General features: G+C 38.0%; 1 protein-coding gene across 1 annotated transcript; it reads right to left on the bottom strand.

The window, feature by feature from the left end:
• Nucleotides 1-4,735: 4,735 nt before the first annotated feature.
• On the bottom strand, nucleotides 4,736-16,696 carry LOC131235488 (lysM domain receptor-like kinase 3). Its single transcript, XM_058232676.1, has 10 exons — nucleotides 15,836-16,696; nucleotides 12,326-12,529; nucleotides 10,951-11,090; nucleotides 10,726-10,815; nucleotides 9,494-9,599; nucleotides 8,996-9,147; nucleotides 7,086-7,183; nucleotides 6,281-6,419; nucleotides 5,699-5,797; nucleotides 4,736-4,900 (listed from the first exon to the last, which is right to left on the bottom strand). The coding sequence occupies exons 1-10, from the start codon at nucleotides 16,473-16,475 to the stop codon at nucleotides 4,736-4,738; spliced, it is 1,833 nt and encodes a 610-aa protein (XP_058088659.1). The 5' UTR covers nucleotides 16,476-16,696.
• Nucleotides 16,697-20,827: the final 4,131 nt, after the last annotated feature.

The following is a 20,827-nucleotide window of genomic DNA, read 5'->3' as shown; positions in this document are numbered from 1 at the left end:
TATATGATACGGTCGAATCGGTTGGACCACAGGTTATGGTTCATCCAATAGATAACTCCCAAACAGTCTAGTGCAAAAACTGTTTGTGACATCCAATTTTTCTAATAGATTGGCCCCACAATACGTGTCAGTCTAGTGCAAAAATTGTCCTATTTATTCGTTACATGATCCACAGCATAGAAAATAATATAAAATCATCAATAGATAGAAAAAAATAATTGTGATCCACTAGAGTGAATATAACTATTTTTTTTTTCACAAAGTGATGGGGCTAACTTATGGGATGAGTTAAATCTCCCATGTACTTAATTGGTTGGAAGTTACTTGTTGAGTGGACTGCTACATGTGGTCCAACTAGTTGGACTTAAGACGTCATATATAATTAGTCCCCACACCTTTATAGGCATGGTAAATGATGTCCTTAGACCTTAGAAATAGCAAGCAAAGTGACCTATTATGGGCCTGAACCATCCATTCATAAGAATTGTACTATCCTAACCATTTGAATAGGGTTAATTTATTATAATTGTCCATTGCTTACAAGCCATAAATCACATGATACAATCATAAGAAATACAAAAGTGGGATCTTTACAATAAATATTTCAAGATGATGATTGAACGTAGTTTATTTCTCAGGTCAATTTTGACCATTCATTTTTTATGCTATTGATCGTAAGCTTGGGATAACCCGATGGACATGAATTTTGCATAATGACTTGCTCCTAATTGTTTAAAAGAATGAACGATTTGAACTAACAATAAATCATGTTTGCATAATTCAATTAAACACAAGGCTAGAAGTGTGATGGGGGGCTTGTATTTGGTTTGTGTGTGCAATTAATAAGTGCAGGCATGCCAGAGTCATAATCGACTCAATGTTTGATTGAGCGTTAGCACTCCTGGAAGACTATTGAGTAAGACTAAATTTGGAAATTCAGTTGTTGTCTCAATCACCGGTTGAAACAACGATCAAGCGATTTGTGAAATAATAAGAGTTAGTCATTCTCGATGGATTATTTTTGCCTTATGTTAAGGTCTTTTCTTTTACTAATAATTGTATCTAATACATTTCTCAAAAGAATGAAAATGGACGGATAAACTAAAAAGGCTAAACCATTAATTTTGAATGTGTCTCGTTACAATCAATAAAGTAAAAATAAAGTAAAGAATAAAACAAAACAAAAGATAAATACATAATCTGTCTGTATGAATAAATGATTGAGGCAGATGGTTAGCATGATATGATTAGAATAGTTAATCATCTAAGTAAAAACTCAATTGATCATGATCTATCATTTTAAGGTTGTGGATGTTTAATCTAATTATACAACGTTGTAGTGATGGCGCTGAACAATAGCAATCTATGCTATGACATAAAGTAAACTTTGATAGAATAAAGAAAAAATATATATATGTTTGGCGTGGGCTTCAAACTCTTTATTACATACTACTTTTATAGGTTGTTGAAGTGACAAAACCTTCCCTAGGTTTACTTGATAGTCCAGGATCCTCTGCATTTACGGCTTAAAGTCTTTTCATAGAAGATCTCATAAATTTGAAATTGTTGGTTAGATCTCTACTTCTACATAAATGGTCTCTTATTGGAGACCTTCATGACAATGCTACATCTAAAAATAGCTCAATTAGAGCTATCTCCACCCATCCTCTGATGGTGGGACTAGATCCTAATATCCAATTCTCTCTTTATTCTGATTTGCTCCAACATCGATCCATATTGCTACCAATTTGCTCAGATATTATTCTAATCTTAGGATATTTAGAATCTTCATATTGCCCACAAGAGCTCTAAATGTCAATGAGAAAATCTCCCATTTTAGAAGGATGGTGAGAAATGTCATACCGAATATTTCGTATCTAAATCCATGATAGGATCCTTACTTCGGTAAGTCTTTTATGCACATGTTGAGTACGCTACCTCGTTCAAATGCCACACAAATCATGAACACGTGTCATTTGACGTTTCAATCCCCTAAATCATGCATACGGTTTCGTGCTACCACAATAATAATGAAAGATATATCACAAAAGAAAATGCATAGAAGATATCTTCCGATGTGAGTATGATTTTGTTAGCATCAAACCTGTAATGTCAACACATGGCGACCTCTTATTGGTCTATGCCAGCAAGTAGAAAATGAATGTAAACAGGTCCAAAGGCACACACTAATGATAGGGCTTAAATACGAGCTTATGCCAACCATTCAATGAACCAGGAGGTGTGACATAGAAGAAAGCGTCCATAATAGCATTTGCTTGAGCCCCTTAAAATGATATTTTAGCCCTTCTAATCAAATTTAAGCTAAATTATGAAGCAAATGTAATTCTCAAGTGAACCGTATCACAAGAAACATTAGTGATTGACCATTAATGGGTCACATAAGTTCTAGATTAAGCCGATATCCGTTTTTTTTTTTCTTGCATCCTGGTTTACATGACCTTATTAACAGGTTGAATGACAAATAAAAATCGCAGAAACATTTCTGTGGGGCTAGGAAGTTTTTAATGGCAATACAGTAACATTTGGATCTTCTTTATTTTTGGGCTCATGCCATAAAATGAACCCACATGAACGGCGTGGATATAGGATACATACATCAAGGTGGGGACCCACCGAAAGGGTTGCGCCATCTTGGGTGAGGCCGGGGCCACACCTGATTTGCTTACCGGCACGGGATGCATGGTACACTCTCTTGCTATGGAGAGGTGAGGATTGTACGAGAAGTGGCTTTAAGGTTAAGTCTCATGTGTAATTTTCTTTTCCAGAGGTGAGGAGAACTTTTTGTTGAAATTTTGGTTTTAAAAAATTAAAACTTTTGAAAATTTTTTTTTCTTATTAAAATGATGTTGAAATTTTCAAAAGAAAAAGTGTGGTTTTTCTTTACTTCCGTATGAGAAGACATAAAAAAAAATTGTGATTTATATGTGAAAGTGTATGTAATAATTTTAGTTGGAGATTTGGAGATTGAGATACCCAGGCTGCGCATGTGCCCTTGGACTCGGCCATTGGTGAGGGGCGAGGGCAATCTAGCTGATCAACTGCTTGAAAATTTTTGTAAGTAGAACATAAAATTTAGATAAAAGGCTTGCCTTATCCTAAATCATAAGAGTAATTTCTCCCTGCCTTGTCATGTGTATTGTGCTAAAAAGAAATAATCTTTCTTTAAATTTTCAGTTTTCCAACATATTTTACAACAATTTTCATAGATCATGACCGTTCATCAGACGGACCCATCATAAAAATGTACCGGTCCAAATCAACTCACTTATCAGGTGGGCCATTGTTGATCAAAAGATTGGGCGGCTAGGGAAAAATTGACCAGAGATCTAAGTCTATTGATATTGTGGCATGGGGGCGTACGACCATTCATGCACATCACTTTCTATAACTCCGTGTGGAACTGACTTTCTGCTCTTTCATCATCAAAATTGATGGCCACCGATTAAACGGTTAGGATCGTTAGGATCTGTTTAGTGTGATTCCTTTGTGTTATTTCTGAGAACGTCGATTAGCTGCGACCACTGATCCAGCCAGGTGGGCCCAGTTCTGATCAGCAATGGGCCCCATGATTTTACCTTCATGCTTCAAAATACATGCAAATAGCCATTTTTCTTACATAGAGCATCAGCAAACGCAATGCGGTATTATTTGGTGATCGAGACACTGATGCCAGTTTATCCACCTTGGGTCATACATCTAACGCTATCCAGACCCATCCAGACCGTCCAAATAGTGGGGCACGCTGTGGACGAATCATACTTTGGAAATCGCAGTGATCGAGCAATCCTAACCATCCAAGCGTTGATTATCAAATTTATGGTTAAAGGTAAGATGATGAGCGGTTCAAATTCAACAGGAAATCCGATGGCTATGCTTAGTTTGATTTTTCGTTTATGATACATCCACAACTGGGTCAGCAATTTCGCAGTCTAGGTACAGCTATGCGACTAAGATCCAGCATATGTCACCACCGACTCGGGTTCACATGTTGTGATAGTCTGATGCTGTGAACCGTCCATGTTATCGTTGCTACCATAAATTAGCCGCTATCCCGTGGACTCGCTTCAGAGATGATCCTAACCTTTGATTTTTAGCCATTGGAAATTTTCTTTTCATTGTTTTAAATTCATTTACTGATAGTGATACATTAACTTTCTTAGGGTGGCCCTGGCCCATATAGCGTGGAGTTCAAAACATGGACGGCTCCGATCATAGACTACTCAGCATGTGGGCCCCCCAGTGGGTGGACACGATGGGAGGCAAGTTGAGCTGCAAGAGACGTGATGTATATGTTGTATATCCACACCATCCATCAGTTTTCTGGGCATAGGCCCGAAAAGGTAGAAGATCAAAATCTCATGTGAACCACACACCACAGGAAACCGTAGTGATTGACCATTAAAAACTTCTTGTAGGCTACAAAAGTTTTGGATTATATAGATTTTGGCGGTAACAACCTCAATCGTTGTATTTCGTCAGATCGACGGGTTGGATCACTGAATATGAACTCAAATCCAATGGTTATAGCTCCGATGTGTTCCATTACAATACATCCAGATGTATTTTAACAAATAAACTTTTGAAATTAGGAATGAAGATAAATTGAATTATGGTTTATCTCCAAATGTTCATGTGTGATCTGGTCAATTTAGAGATGATACAGAACAAGAACAAGATCGACGGTCGGATCGATGTCGCAGAGCTGAGCTTCTCCTCATCTTCCATTGAAGATGCCACTGAAAACCTGACTATTACCTCCAAGTGATGCCTCCCACTCAACAGAGCCCATCAGGATATCTGACAGCTTCACGACGATCTCCCGCATGTCCGGTCGGTTCACTGGATCTTCACTCAAACACCATGCAGCGATTTCAACCATCTGCAATTGGGGGAGATTCTTTAGTCGGGATAATGCCGTTGGAGATCCATCAACGGCTAAATCGGGGCCCCGCTAAGCCCGCAGACATACAGAGACCCGCATATCGAAATGTAAGCACAGATGCCAATATAACATGTATAGGGAAGATCTGAGCTTTCCATCAGGTGGGCCCCATTGTTTAGTTCTTTTGTCCTCAGGTAGGCAAAAAGAAAAAAAGGCCCCATCTTTTTGTTATGGACACTATGGCTATTTGGGGGAATGATCATGTACGTTCGAATCGATTGGTAATTACCATACACTAGAGCTGTGTGGGGCCCACCATGATGTGTGAGTACCATCCAACCACATGAATATGTAGTGATTTTAGGTGTAATTGTACATTGCTCCCTGTGGTGTGTCCCACCTGAGTTTTATATCAGAATGATTCTTTGGGATGTTTCACCAGATTCATGGTTTGGATTACATCTGCACATTATAGATGGGCCCTACATAGCTCGAATTCGAACTTATGTGATCATTCCCCTCCCCACCCACGTGAAAATGGCGGAATTTTAGGCCAGAAAATCCAAACAGTGGGCAGCTGATGGAGACCATCTGATCTTGAACAGACCTACTCACTTGAACATGTACAGCCATGCACTTGATCTCACTACCTCAATAGTGTGGGTTAATCTTATCACCCGTCCGATCAAGATTTAAATCAAGTAGGGCCCACTTCCCATAACCATCTGATCTTGATCCGACGGTGATCCATACAGAATTTTCTCCACAGCAGCCCTTAGATGAAATCAAACAAACCTTGTGTACTTCCTCCATTGGATAGCTGCCCTTGAGATTCCCATCTATTACATCTCGTAAAGCCTTCTCTGGTTCTTCTTCTCTGAATATTTCATAAACCTGACCATATTATTAGAAAACTTCAATTAGTAGGAGACACTTGACACATGGACAGTTCAATTGATTCACAGATCTGGACCGTCCATTACGTTCAAAACACATTTCATTGGCTACTGCATATATATATATATATATATATATATATATAGGATGGATAGGATCATTTGATAAATGTGGTTATTAATCTTGAAGAAAATTTCATTGGCTAAGCTCATGTCTCAAGCCCATCAGCTAAACTCTCTTAAAAGCTTCCAACTCGCATGTGTCATGACTTTCATGTTGGATATGGCCCTGTGGGGCCCACTTGTGGGCAACCACTAGTGGGTGGGTCCCATGTGTTCTTCCCTCCGAAATCAAGCACCACGAGTTAAGTCTGAGTAACGATCTTTCTGTCTTTTTTATTTTAATTTTAAATTTAAAAAATAAAAAATAAAATTTCGAACATTGATTGGCATTCATTAAGTTAAGCAGAAGCAAGCTTACAAGTGAGATCAATGATTTCATCTTGTTCGGTTCCCTGTTATCCCGAATCAGAGCTCGCTGACCCGTTGTGAGTTCTGCTAAAACCACCCCAAATGCAAAGACATCTGATTTAGACGTCGTTTGTAGCTCACGAACAGACCTATAAAACATCATGTTCTTTCAATCGACATGAATGAAAAGAAGCAAGAAACTGCATGTGATCATTAATGGCTACTGATGTACGATCGGTAATGGCCTGACCCATCTAGTCTTAGGTCTTGCTTGATAATTATCAGGCTCGGATCTCTCGAAGAGTTGCGAACTGCTCTGATATCATGTGTAAGAAAAAATAATACTGCAACTTTGCAAAACTGACCGTTTGGTTTTGCAAAATTTTCCATTTAGTCCCATCCAGATCCTGAAAACAAGCCTGTCTATGATTTTAATGTGTGGTCTTGGGCCTAAAATCAAGCCGTCATTACTAAATGGGTTAGGCATGGGATTGATTTTTATGCCTGATTAAAAATCAGACCGTTCAATCCACGGTCTGACCCAACCAGCTTCCACCCCTGCATTGAAATGTGATCTGTAAAAAATTGAAGTTAATGCAATAAGTCATCGACTCGAAGATGGTCTCATAAGGCGGCCAGCTTGAGTTTCACTCAAGGAACTCACTACATCAGCCCTATTTTTAAATTTCCAAAAGAGAAAATAGAAATCCCAAGCAACTGGTTTTTACTCAGTCTACTTGTTCTGACTCAGGCGAATCAGTTGGAAAATGGTTAATGGTGTCTCAATATAAAGGGCTATATGAATTGAAACTTACTCAGGTGGAAGGTAGCCGGGAGTTCCAACCAAACGCGTCACAATGCAATCTTCAACACCACTACGTTCTACGAGTTTTGCCAATCCAAAATCTGCAACCTGTAAAAACAATTATACAGCGCTTGAGCTAATGCAAAACAAACAGGAAAATGTTGAGGAAATCAGACATGAATAACATTAGCTCCATAACCAGATAAATTTCAACAATCAAAGAAAATAAATCAATTGCCCAATGAGGACGGACCATTCCACCATCCCAAAACTCACAAATGCATATGTGTCATGAATACATGCTAGAGTAGGAAAAGCTTAGCAATGTGATTGGGATTACAAAAGTGATTAGAATAGGTAGGTTATCTGTTGAAGTAGCTTTTGCTCATGGTAGGTGTCATTGGTTACATAGGTGCTGTAAAACCTTCTCTAATTGCCTGTTAGTAATAGAAGTCGTTTTGGGCTATGAAAAGGTACCTGGACACCCCTAAAAATTATTAAGGGACTGTTGGGGGGGAGGGATTTGAGGCAGGGATTTGTGAAATCCATGAATTTCAAATTTCTCCTTTTTTTTTTTTTGGATGTTTGGCAGATCCATGGATTTCAGGCAAATCCAATTCTCCAAAAAAGTCAAGGCTTGGAAAATTCTTGAAATGAGAGAGTCATTTAAAATAAATAAATAAAAGAAACTTCTTTGCGATAAATTCTCTACCATTACATAAATGCTTCCCAAATTCTGTGGATTTGTAGCTTGATTCCCAGACAGTGGACTTTGGAATTTGCCAAATTCAAATCTATGAATTTGACAAGTTTATGGATTTACCAAATTCACTTCCCAATTCCTTGATCCCAAGTTTAGAGACAGGTAGATCTCATCTACTGGATCATTGTAAATATCCATTTTAGTTAGTAATTCTGCATACAAATACAAGTGATCTTTAACTATGTATGCATCTGATCATGTATGTATTCCAATATAGGAGGATTTTCAATGCGAGATATAAACACATCTCTCTCCATGGCACCTGTGCTAACTGCTGTATGGTTTGGGTCTTGAGCAGGTCTATTATCATGAAATTTTATGATGTTTTTCTCCAAATTAGACTGATTCATCATGAAATTTCATGATATTTGGTGCAACCAAATGCAAGCATAACAAAATTAAAAACTCAAAGACTCTTGAAAAGAGTCCTACTAATGCAACTATCAGAATAACCTATACCATTCTCTTTTTTAATTCCACAGCAAAACAGGATTTGTGCAGCTGACCAAAATTAGTTGGGATAGGGCTTAGATGATGACGATGATGATGTATTTCTAAGGTCAAACTGCTCTATCAATACATACATGGATAAATAAAAGGGCAGGTAGATCATGAGAGTGTTTGGTAGATAGACAGACAAGAGTGATAGATATAAATCTAAATATGTAGAGTGAGTACTTATTTCATACAAGAGTTCAGCTACTTGACCCAAGTTCTATAACCATACGAACTCCTTAACTCTATAGAGTGTATTCTATGTTCCTTATAATGTTTTGGAGACTTAATGCAAGTTTTATACCAAATAAATTTGTTTGCTCAATAATCTCTTCTGCAATATTATCATCTGTTTCGGAAATTTTGGAATAAGGAATCAGATTTCAACAAGAAAAGTTGAAAATGGTCTGTTGCAAAATCATGAATTAGCTGAATTTAAGGTGATGAAAAATGAATACAACATCCATTCTTTTTGCAGTAGAATTGTTTTCAATTTATGGATATGGCTTACAAAATACAGCCATGATAGAAGCTAAGGAAATCATTCACAGAGGTACAGAAATAACCCAAATACTCAAACACTACCCCAGATTCAAGTATGAAAAAAAAAAAAAAAAAAAATCTATCATGATAGGAGCACACACATATACCCCTATATATACCTTTGCTCTGAGTCCTTCATCGAGTAAAATGTTACTTGTCTTTATGTCACGGTGTACATAGCGGGCCTTTGTATGATCATGAATGTATTCGATTCCCCTTGCAGCATCGAGCGCTATTTGTGCTCTTGCATTCCAAGTGAGAGGCTGATGACCTGATTCCATCATAAAAAGTTGAAATTTAATTGCAGTGTATGAAATCAAATAGCATTTTTATAATCCTTAAGGTGTGCTTGGATGTATTCATAGACTCCAAATGTCATAATTAAGTTGAAGTGAATAAATTGAGATGAACATCCACAAATATTACATTATTGCAATCACTTTTATTGCAACTCCAACTTCAAAATTACCACAATCGCAGGTTGCAAGTGGTTTTTCAGCAGTTGAGACTTTTTTTTCTTCGTTGCGACTTAGTTATTGTAATCTATGTCAGTTGTACATCCAAACACAACCTTGTAAGCTCAATAGGCACATCTCTAAAAGAGTTAGTACATATACCTTTCAGTAAGGGGTCATGAAGATGCTCATTGAGCGAGCCGTTCTGAACATATTCGTAGACCAAATAGAGGTGGTCATCCCCACTTGCGTATCCAATCAGCTCAACCTTCAAACATTTTCATTAGCATAAAACACACTATCTTATTAGATATCCTCAGCCTGGGCATATATATGCATGTAATTTTGGTGCTCCCTCTGGACACCTTATATTTTTACCTACGGCTTGTTAAGACAGGGGGAAAAGAAAAGAAAAGAAAAGAAAATTGTAATGATTATCCAATGATGATTATCAAGATTTGCATTAGCTCTATTGAAACATGGATTTTCATGCATTCCATTTTTTGGGATTCTTGTTTAGAAAACATGTGAAAATCTTAAAAAGTTTTCACAACTTTTCATCTCAAATATTGTGCATAATAATTTGACTATGGTGTTTGGATAATGATTACTTTTTGAATTCCAATATTCCCCTGGCATTTAACATACTGAAAAATCTTGTCACGGTGAAGGTCATCCATTTTCTTTTCTTTTCTTTTCTTTTCTTTTCATTTCTTCTCCCACTATTCAAACAGGCTCTTATGAGAGTTTATTATGATAAAATAAAGGGTACTCTCTCTAATCTCTTTTCTTCTTCCTCCCAAAACACTCTTCTCCTTTTTTTTCATCTTCTTCATGGTATCAAAGGATCCCCTTTTACAGCACTAAATTTTAGGTTCCAAGGTAGTCGAAAGAAGGCACAAATTCAGATATCATTTATTCTGCCAAAATGATATTGTGTCCACTACAAGTAGTTGTCGAAATGAATTTAGTAATATTTAGGGGTGGGGAAAGTGGAAAATGATAATTTGTGGATCCCAAATGCTCGGTAACTTCCAAACCAAATTTAACCAATGGCACATTCAACCAAACATTGATCTGGGGTTACTTAGGGGCATTTGGATTGTAAGGTACTTAAGATAAGCTACTTATGCCTTAAGTAGCTTATCTTGATTTCAACTTATTAAACTAAAGGGATTAAGTAACTTTAAATAAAAAAAGGTATTTATAATTAATCATAAACCAAACTTATTTCAAATAAGTTACTTATCTACTGCTGTAAGTAGAAAAAGTAACTTATTTGATGGTATCAAAATGGGCCCTTAGTAACACTAAGTAAGATTGTAAAACAGAGTAATTCATGTTAAGAGTCTGAAGGTGATCCGATTGGAACCCACCAAAAGACAATTTCATACCACATTTATGTGATGTATTTTGCATAACACTTTCAACTCGGCGAAGAACTCCTTGGATTTGCTAGATTTCATCTTCTTAATTGCAACTTCCTGAAACAAGAAACCATGATCGAATAACTCAGGGAAACTTGTGTAAACATTTCAAGCCAAAAATAAAATAAAATCATAGTACTGTTGGACCTGACATATGCTGGCACTTCAAAAATGACATGTTTGTTGCAATACCTGGTCTGCTAATATACCGAAATATACGCTTCCATATCCGCCCTCTCCGATTTTTCTCATCTCATCGAAATTTGCCGTTGCTTCTTCAATCACATCCAAGCCAAATATTACAGGTCTTTCAGACTCAAAACCCGTCACATCTGTGCCACACATTAATGAAATTCTCTTATTCGAATGAGATACTACTTGTAGCATGAATCCAATAAAATGTGAAACTGGTGTAATCAATTTGCAGAAACTTAGATGAAGATGTGAAACTAGTGCCAATTTCAAGTTGAGCCAGAAGTTTCTAGAAGGATCTAGAGGATTTCAGAGAAGTCTACAGTTTCTGAAGTGAGCAGTTCTGGAAAATTTGTTAAGCTTCTTAGTAAGCATATTAATTTCGAACATTGTTTAGTGTTAGTGGCTGCTAATTTCACGTGCATGACCATGCACCTCCATGTTTGACCATACGTGCTGACATGGCACATTTGTGGGCCCCACCGTGTAGATGAACTGGCCCAAGAATTAGGCCAATCCATTAATCTGGTGGGCCACATGTATATGAACAATGCTTCCCAACAATTCACATTCAACATACTCATTGTTACTGGGAGTTTCAACACCTGGTTGAGGGTTCTTACTCCGGTGGTAGACTCTTGGGAGTTTCAACACCTGGTTGAGGGTTCGAGTACCCATAGGTGGTGAAATCCCACCATGGCGTGAGTGTGTGGTGGTGTGTGTGCATGTGTGAAAAAAAAAAAAACAAACTTATTGTTACTGGCTTGAAAAGGGCAACCACCTGAATTTTGGTCCATCTCTTCCACTTGGGTGGGCCACATGATTTAAAGCTTGGATGTCCCACAACCAAATTCGGTTGGGCATTGAGGTGCATATGTGCTTAGCAGAACTCTTAGTATAAGATGTGTCTTGAGTTTGAATTGAGTTGTATTTGTTGTAAGTTTGCCCAAATGCTTGGTGTGGACAGGTTCATTAACAAACTCAAGCCGTTCGATTCTTTCTAGAATCTTAGAGCTGGGTCAAGAACATGAAGTTGTGATCGTTTTAATCGAATTCCCGCCACTCTTTAAAAGTATTACTCTTGCATTGTCTTTGGCAGAGTGTTCTGTTAAGTACCTCCAAACTTTGTACTGATACTCCTAATCCTAACATAACTAAAACTTAATATAAACAACATAGGGAGAAAAACAGCATTTCCCTGACTGCGGATCCCATCAATGGAAACCAGTGGGCCCCACACAAAAAAAATGATGGGATTTCCCCATGAAAGGCATGGCCTACAACTGCACAACCAATCAGAATTCGTGGACAACTAAAGTGGATCTTTTACCATTTGATCCTAGTAAATGTAAATGTAAATTGAAGTTAATCTGACCTTCCATATTAGCTCCTTTCATGTATTGGGTCTGCAACGAAGCGATGTTTCTAGCACTCAAGCTTTTTGAAACTGATTTAGGATTTTTGACTGTATCGGAATGTGATCGGTTTCTCCTGTAAAGGAACACTCCCACCAATACTGCTACAAGGAATGCTACAGGTACCATTATGCCAATGATTAGCAGCATCTTGTTCTTTTTACCTGAATTTAAAGAAAATGGGTCACAACATTTAGGAGTCAGCTCAACCTTTCAAGAACGAAATCGACGTAGAATTCAAGTTGAAGTCTATATAGCTACATATATACGTATGTGTACATATGCATGTATCAGTTTATGAATTACTTGTAAATTGAAAATCTGCTCTGATACCCCTTGTTGGCTATTGACAGTCCAAAGCCCAATCCCCCTGGTGTTGCTACACCCAACTAGAAATCCACGAGCCAAACAACTTGTTCTAAGAGAAAACTAGCCCTCAGACGTTTCAACGTACAAAATAAATAAATTATTGCTTTGTATCTGTTCTTACACTAATGCTTCTAGGTCTCTATAAGTAGACAATGGCTAAAGGACTAGCTGGACTTAAACTTCACTGATGACTTAGGGTGTGTTTGGTTGCAACAGATTTCATGAATGTGCTTGGTTGCAACAAATTTCATGAAATATCAAGAATTTTTGCATTGAATTAGACTGATTAATCATGAAATTTCATGATATTTAGTGCGACCAACACACCATTAACCAATAAAATAACTGATTGATACATGTTAGAAATTCAAGATTAAATAGGATTCTAACATTATGCACCATGAATTTATGACATGTTGCATGGTATGTGGATGATTTCTAGGAGTGCAACTCGGGCAGGTTGGGTCAGGTTGAGTGTCAACCGGAGTCCGACCCGATCGCAAGAGTTTCGACGTGTCCTGGTAGAAGACATCCTGAGGAGTCTCCTACCAGGAGATCCTCTCTCCCTCTCTTTCTCTTTCAACTGTGTCCCTCTCTCTCTCTAACCCTTTCACACTCTCCCTCTCGTTCCTTTTTGTGTACGTACATAATATGTACTCCCTTTGAATGCTCCATGAATTATAGTTTCTCTAGATTGTGGCTAGCTCTCCCTTGTGGTCTATATAAGAGGGGTCACAAGTAGAGGTACCTTCTCCTACGGTTTTCTAGGTGAGAGATTTTTTGTATAGTGAGAGTGAGAGGTAAGCCTTGTAATTTAGTTTCACTTGATTTTAGTGAAGGATAAAACTTTGTGTTGTTGCCCATGGAGTAGGTATATTGTCGAACCAGGTAAATTTTAATTTGTACCTCACCTCTTGTATTTTGGTTTGGTTTGAATTTTAGCTTTTTTGGCTTTGAATCATTCCTTTTGTAGTTTTGTGTTGCTTACATCGAACGTTTGCAGCTACAGTTGTGCAACAACTGATATTAGAGCTTTTGTTCAATTTCAGTCGGTTTGTGGCCTTTTGGTTTATATACTTTTTTAGCTATTTGTTGGCTATCAAGGTGTGCAATGGCCACAAAGACATCAAATGCAAAGTTTTAAGAGAAGAAGCTTGATGTGAAGAATAATTTTAATCTGTAGCAAGTTAAGATATGTGATCTCTTGGTTCAAGAAGGTTTGCACAAAATATTGAAGGGAAGATTGGAGAATATGACATTAATTGATAATGAATGGGTAGATTTGAACTTGAGAGTTGTTAGCACAATCCACTTGTGTCTTATTGATGAGATGCTTTATAATGTTATAAATAAAAACTCTATGAAAAAGCTTTGGGAAAAGTTGAAAGGTCTCAATAGATTGTATCTAAAGCAATAATTATAGAACTTATAGATGAAAGAAGGCACGTCTGTCCATGACCACTTAAATTAGTTTAATAAAATTTCTTGTCAACTATTAAGTATTGATATTAAAATTAATGAAGAGGATAAAGCCTTTATTTTATATCATTACCTTATTGTGACTTTGATTTATAAAAAGAGACCATAATGGTAGATGATGGTACATCTTCTCTTCTATCGAAAGATCTTGTTAAAAAACTGAGTGATGAGGAAGGACATGCTAGAAGTTGGCGGCGAGAGGTAGATTTATAGAAAATGGGTCAAAAAATCAAGACAAGGTCTAGATTGAAATCTAGACATAAGGGCACATAAAGAAAGAGTGATATAAACTCAAAGAGAGAGAGAGGAGAAAAGGAAAGGGAAAAATCTTCAAAAGCGGTGAGTGTAGTAGAAGGTTCTTTTGATGAGAGTGACAATGTTGTTCTATTAGTACCCCAAGTCATGAAATTTTTTGAGATACGTGGATTCTTGATTTTGGTTGTTTCTATCATGTGTCATGATAAGAATTGGTTCACCACTTACATGCCATTTAATGGTGGAACAATTCTTATGAGAAATAATCATACTTGCAAGATTATTGGAATTAGGACAATTCGGATTAAGATGTTCGATGGCATTGTTAGGACTTTCATAGAAGTGCGACACTTTCTAGATTTGAAGAAAAAATTGATATTTTTTGGTATGTTTGACTCCAACGATTTCAAGATAGCAGCAAAATGTGGTACCATGAAAGTTGAAAAGGGGCCTTGATTGTGATGAAAGATAAAAAGTGGGAAACCTATATGAGCTTTTTCAAGTGAAGCAACAATGACTATGCCAGGAGACGCAAATCAGGAGCTTTTGTGGCACACACATTTAGGTCAAATGAGTAAGAGTGATTTATCATAATTATATTAGAGAAACATACTCAAGGGTATAAAGTCTTGTAAGTTGGACTTTTGTGAGCATTATGTTTTTGAAAAAGCAATGTAGAGTGAGTTTTAGGGTTGCATGCATTTTGTTGTTCCAAGGATGTTTTGAATTGTGTACATTCAGATGTTTGGGTCCTTGTAAAATCCTTTCAAAATGAGGATCAAATTATTTTATCTTTTATTTTTTAATTGATGATTACTTTAGAAAAGTTTGGATCTACACTTCGAAGTACAAGTCTAAGATATTCATTATTTTTAAACAGTGAAAAGCCTTAGTTGAGAAATACACGTACATGAAAGTAAAGATCTTGAAGACAAATAATGATGAAGAATTCAAGTTGGTTGAATGGTCATGTCCAACATAACTATGCTGTATTTCGACTATGGTACAAACCAACACATGTGCAACATATTACGCGAGTCATATATGCCATCTACCATTGCAAATCCCTTTTATTGCGAATGTGGAAAGTTGTAAAACTGACCTGGACCGTCCATTTGGTCCACCTCACTTTTCATGGGCCATCCTGCAAAAAAGCCACACCCCAACGGAAGATCCAAACCATTCCATTGCTAGACTCTATTATGACAACCATCCACCCATGCAACCGAACATGCAGAGAACTACGATCGGCAGATTGAAGCGAGTCTTAAACCCCCCACCCCCCCCCCCCCCCCCCCAAAAAAAAAAAAAAAAAAACCTTTACCAAATTAAAATGTATATCGATTGGATATGAAGAATCCACTCACCTCCTTTAGAAGGTTGCACCCCAACATTCTCCATGGGCACAAAAAGCACCCATCCAACATCTATATCCGATGGATTCTGTGTCAGTCTCCAATTCAAGCTTTCAATCCCACCAATGCTAGAATTCATCAGATTAGCAATCCCACTCAACGAATCATGATTTTGCACCGTATATGTGACCACAACCTGAGAATTGCCGCCCAAACACCCACACAACAGATGTATAGAAATCACTTCATCAATATACAAGGTCTTCTCACTTTCATCCCTCCAAGCTTGACCACTGTAAAAGTAGTCCGACACGTCCTCGAACGTATCATTCAGCCGGACGGTGTAGAGGCTGTCGTAGAAGTAGATTTCCGTGTTGTTGATGCTGTTACACATACATGGAACTGATATAAGGTAATCTTGTTGTTTGGCTCCATGGCTTATGGGACTGATTTTGGATGTGTCTACTTTGTAGTAGGATGCAATCTCTTCTATTGTAAGGCCCCTTGATATGTGGTAGAGATATGCATCACATGTTTTGGTGGTGTCAGGAGGGCATGTAAAAGGGTACATGAGGCTTGATTCTATGGAGATATCGGGAAGAGATGTGGTTAAGAGAGCTATGAGAAGGAGGAAATGGGGAACCATGATCATGGCTTACTTTCTTAGGGGTATGGACATTACAGAGATTAAATGAAGGAGAGAAGGGAGACAACTTTCTACTTGGACCTTTTTGGACGGCCGTTACGTTTGTTTTGTGTGCTTATTCATGCATAGAAATAGAATATTGAATGTTTACGTAGTATGGTCTTTCTAGATAAAAATTCTCTCGAGTTTTACGAAGTTGATGTGCATCACTACATGCACGTGCGTGGATCATGTGAGCATGGCCCACCGTTCAAATGGCATGGATGAAAAAAGAGGCCGGTCCGCTCGTTGGAGGCCATGTGTGTGTGGGCCAGTGGCTGAACAATTGTTTTAAAAGTTGAAAAACTCGATTCGCATTGACCAGATTCCACCTTTGAGAAGAAAAAAAACCTCGAACCAATCACGACTCAGCCCAAACTCGAGAAAAAACTGGCAAACTTGTTTATAGTGGTGAGGCGAATTTCCCATCCATTTCACACATGTTGGCAACTCAGTTTATAGACTTAAAAGCCCATGATTGGTCCACGCCATTGATTTTTTTTTTGTTAGCTTGTTAGTACACCCACTGTCAGATGATACTTCACTGTTAGCCACCCCCGCTAGGGAATCGATGCCAGGACCTCAGCATTGAAACGAGGTATCTTTCACTCAATCTACCACTTGAGCTATGGATCTGGGTGTTCCAGGCCATTGATTAGACAGCCCCTTTCATCCACCACTCATAAAAATAAAGTAAAAAAACAAAACAAAAAAATAAATAACTCCAAAATCAGAAGATATTCGCAACCACATCAGCGTCTGAATGTGGCTATTCAAGTGGGCCATTATAATGAGTAGAGCTGGGCATTGGAGTTGAGTCAGACCGTCCATCCGGACTCGACCTAACTTGGTACCAAGTATAGCATGCCTGACCCAATCAGAGTCCGGGTTTGGCCTGGACTAATCCGAACCCAATCACAAGTACCAAGTCGGGTAGGGTGCAGTGGGTATCCACGGCTAAAATCATAACTCAAAACCTAGATTCACTTGCTAGAATTGCAACCTCTCTATCAGCAACAAGGCATCTTACATCTGAAACATTATATTTGTATTTTTTTTTTTAATTCTAAAATATATACGTACGAGTCAAGTTTTCAATCGAGTCGAGTTAGTATTGAGTTGGATTTCAAGTTGAGTCGAGTCGAGTCAAGTCAAGTTACTGGGTGACTCAAACCAGACTCGATTTGAGTTCGGATTAGACGAAGTCAACTCGATTAAGATCAACTCACCAACTCGCTTCGGATTGAGCCGGATCCGAACGAGTCAACCATCTCCACTAATGAGAACAGTGGAGATAGGTTTCCAACCATGGGAGTGTGCGTGGGGCCATCATGTTGTTTTCTTTCATAAATCCCATTAATCAGTTGTAACTCATTAAGATAAAGTGAAGATAAAGTTAGCCTTATCCAAAGCTCAGGTGGGCCGCACTGCATGAAGAGAATTCGGGAGCAATTTACACTGTTGCCATTGGTGTGGCCCATCGAATTTTTCCATCTCACTGATATTTTATACGTACGCTTCAAATAAGGGTTCTCACGTGATGGACGGAGTGATTCACATATGCAATGTTGAGGGCCCTACAGAGCTTGGGTGTTTTATGCGCCGTACAAATCAGGTGTTGCAGTGGATTCCGGTTTGGACTGCTGCGAAGCTTACGTACAATAAATTGAGCTTGAAAACGGATGGACAGATTGGATATACAATAATATACATCAATGTGGGCCCCACGGTCAGGGCCGCACCTAATCCGCTCACTCTCTTCAAAGCCATGCAGTCTTTGGTACTCTGGCTGACCGTGATCGATAATACGCAGGCACTTAGAAAATGCAAACGCAACGTGCAAGTAATTCAAACCAAAAGGACCAAATTACTGGTTTCAGTTCAAATGTATCACGAAACAAAAATTACTCTAATTCGATTAACGAATTGGTGGACATTAATTGGACGGTCAGAAATGAAAATATCCAATTGTCTTGTTTCAATGATCAAGAGTCCTCAAATCAGAGGTCAGGATTCTCAACCAATCTGGTTTTGTGGCTGTAACTCAACGACGGTGGTTCCACTATTTTTTGTCTGTTTATACATTATTGTGTGCCAAACATCACAGCCTGGTGTACAATATCTAAGCGCCTGCGTATCAAGCGTCATATAGAACCAGAGTATTGGTTGGGACTTTGTTATCTCCGTCCCTTTCCACATGACCCTGTCTTTGTTCTTGCTTGGAATCCGCTGGCAGAACCTTTGTTTTCACCACAACTACAAGACCTTGTGATGTACATAGAGAGATTCTATGCGAACATTGCCTGCCTCTGGAGGCCTTACCTCTCTGTGCCTCCAGATTGAATATCACGTACGTGTTAAATCTGTATGATGATCTGAACCGGACATCTGTGGGCTCATACGTGGATTGACTGATAACCAAAATTTTCTTTGGTTATGCTATCTCAGCCATCTAAAAAATTGGGCCTTTTTTTCACTTAATTGAAGCCGTTGCTGGGTTTCGTCTTTTAGTGTTGGTTTGTATGCCACTAATTAAAGGGCTAGAACTTTTTTAAGAATTTATGATTTTTGGATAATGGCCAGGTCTCTAATGGAAGCACTGAATGGAAGGTTTTGATGATCTGATCCGTGCCTCATTGGACGGGGAAAGGATACAATCAGGCAGGATAATATCCAATTCCATCGGGCCATAATGCAACGTCATTTCATTGGCTTACAACCTTTTAAGGTTTGTGGGTCCCTCTCAGACAAGCCGTCAGGTAGACCAATGAAATCACAGTTTAACAGAACTCGATATTACTCCACCTGATCATTGAATGCTGCTCTCTTCAGATTGGCCACATCGGGCTCACATGGTGATCAGGTCATGCTATGGGCCCTCCTTGATGAATGTGTTACATATCCACGCCGTCTATTCATTTTTTCAGACAGATCATTTTAGGACATCGGCCCAAAAGTGAAACAGATCCAAATCTTAGGTAGACCACACCACAGGAAGCAGCGGTGATTGACCATTAAAATTTTCACGTGGGCATTGGATTGAAACAGTCGTAATTGACCGTTAAAAACTTCCCGCGGGCATTGGATTGAAAAAGTGGTGATTGACCAGTAAAAACTTGCTGCGGGCATGAAATCGATTGAATTTTCTGGTACTTTTGACCTTATCAACATGTTGGACGGTAAATTACCATTGTTTTGGTTCAGGCAAGATTTTGATCTGCTTCATTTATGTGCCCACATCCTAAAAGAACTGATAAAACATATATATTCATATGCCTATGTCCTAAGATAAGCTGACATAAAATTTAGATCTGATTCATTTATATATATATATATATATATATATATGCACAAAACATACATACGGCGTGGATATACAACACATGCGTCAAGGTGGGCCCACGGCGACGGCTGACGAACTCACTGTTACCCAATCCGCTCACTCGCAAAAGATGGTATACATGCACAGCTGTCCCACCGTACACGTAGGGTACATAACTCATCCCGATCTGTCCATCCATATGTGGGCACCGTTATAAATCAGTCATGACTGGAGCTGGCCATGTAACAACACTAAATTTTGGTACATTATAAAAAAAAACTAAATTAAATATTTAAAGATTTTATTTTTAAATAAAAAATAAAAACAAGTCAATAGTTGAGTTGGTAGTGAAATTCTTAATTGAGAGAGAGGTTTAGGGATCGATTCTTGAAGTAGTAATAATAAATTTTTTATTAAATATCATAAAAAAATTCAAATGAAATTCTAAGAAGGCTCGATCAGGTAAGTTTTATTCGTTAGATCTTTTTAACTTTTTATTATGTTATTAATTTCTTCTTGATCTATACAATGGATGGCATGGATCATCCACACCATCATTGTATAGGTCTGTATAGGCAATTTTAATAAAGTGATGTTTTTATGATTTCGGTCTAATTAGTAATATTTTAGGAATAAATTAAATGGATGGAACCTGATTGTGCTAAGATAGATCTGTACGGATCATATGATCTTTAAGGCCAAAATATACAAGGGCTATAATTTTTAGATCAATCTAACAATCAGATAGGCCACATTAGTCAGATCTAAAAGTGTTTAATAAAGGAATCTTACATTTTTGTGCAAGTGTTGGTATCACTTGGCGTAGAAGGTCGAGATGGGCCATCGGTGTATGTGTGGTTAGATCCACACCATCCATCTTATGTGTAAAGGCAAAACATGATAGTACCTCAAGAATCTGGATGATCCAATCATCCGGTGGGCCGCCTTGATTAATTATTTGACATTCAATTTCAGGATCTTAAAAAGAAAATCTAAA

The sequence above is a fragment of the Magnolia sinica genome, chromosome 19 (assembly GCF_029962835.1).
Source record: "Magnolia sinica isolate HGM2019 chromosome 19, MsV1, whole genome shotgun sequence".
Taxonomy (NCBI): Eukaryota; Viridiplantae; Streptophyta; class Magnoliopsida; order Magnoliales; family Magnoliaceae; genus Magnolia; species Magnolia sinica.
This window is presented reverse-complemented; position numbering and strand designations above follow the sequence as displayed.